Here is a 736-nt window from a genome sequence, read left to right as displayed (position 1 = left end):
TGGGGTGTAGTGGAGTGGGGGTGGGGGACGGGGGCACTTACCTTGGAGGCGAGGGGGGTGGGGTGTAGTGGAGTGGGGGTGGGGGACGGGGGCACTTACCTTGGAGGCGAGGGGGGTGGGTGTGATGCGGATAAAGTCAGGTTTGACCCCATTGCTGACCGGCTTCTTGTACAAAGCTGTGCGCCTCCTCTGCCTGCCCTTGTCCCCGGTGGTCAGTGACCCATTACAGCTACGGGTCGGGGGGGGGGGGGGGGGTGTGTGAGAGAGAGAGAGAGAGAGAAGGAGACGCCATTACTCGTCTGCGAGGGGACAGAAAACCACCATCAACCACCACCCCCCTTCCCCAACCCTCCCCTCATTCCCGGGACACCACCCCCATTGGGGCAACCAGAAACTCTAGGCCAATGGAAGGAGTTTCCAAAAAAAGGTTGGGGGGGCGTGGGGGGGGTCCACCAATCCTAAATATTCCTGAATCAATCCAACTGGGAACTCAGGAATTACACCTTCACCCCCTTTCCCCCTCCCCGCCCACCCCACAGAGAGAGAGTGGGATGAATGTGGGACTCTCTCCCTCTGAGGGCTGGGTATGGAGAGCTCAATAAATACATTGGGTTGGGGGAAAGAGGGTGAGGAAGAGGATGTGGGTGGGGAGAAGAGACGGTGAGGAAGAGGATGTTGGGGGTGGTGATGGGTGAGGAAGAGGATGTGGTGGGTGGTGAAGGGTGAGGAAGAGGAT

At 59.5% G+C, this 736-nt stretch overlaps 1 protein-coding gene across 1 annotated transcript in view; it reads right to left on the bottom strand.

Moving 5' to 3' along the window:
* Positions 1–736, bottom strand: part of LOC125487663 (E3 ubiquitin-protein ligase pellino homolog 1-like) — a 12,818-nt gene that overhangs the window by 7,529 nt on the left and 4,553 nt on the right. Inside the window, exon 2 of the mRNA XM_048619643.1 lies at positions 100–229. Within this exon, the coding sequence (XP_048475600.1) occupies positions 100–229 (130 nt within the window). The remainder of the gene's footprint in view (positions 1–99; positions 230–736) is intronic.

The sequence above is a fragment of the Rhincodon typus genome, chromosome 43, assembly GCF_021869965.1.
Source record: "Rhincodon typus isolate 14 chromosome 43, sRhiTyp1.1, whole genome shotgun sequence".
NCBI classification, from domain to species: domain Eukaryota; kingdom Metazoa; phylum Chordata; class Chondrichthyes; order Orectolobiformes; family Rhincodontidae; genus Rhincodon; species Rhincodon typus.
Note: the sequence above shows the minus strand (reverse complement) of the source record. Positions and strands in the feature narration are given on the sequence as shown.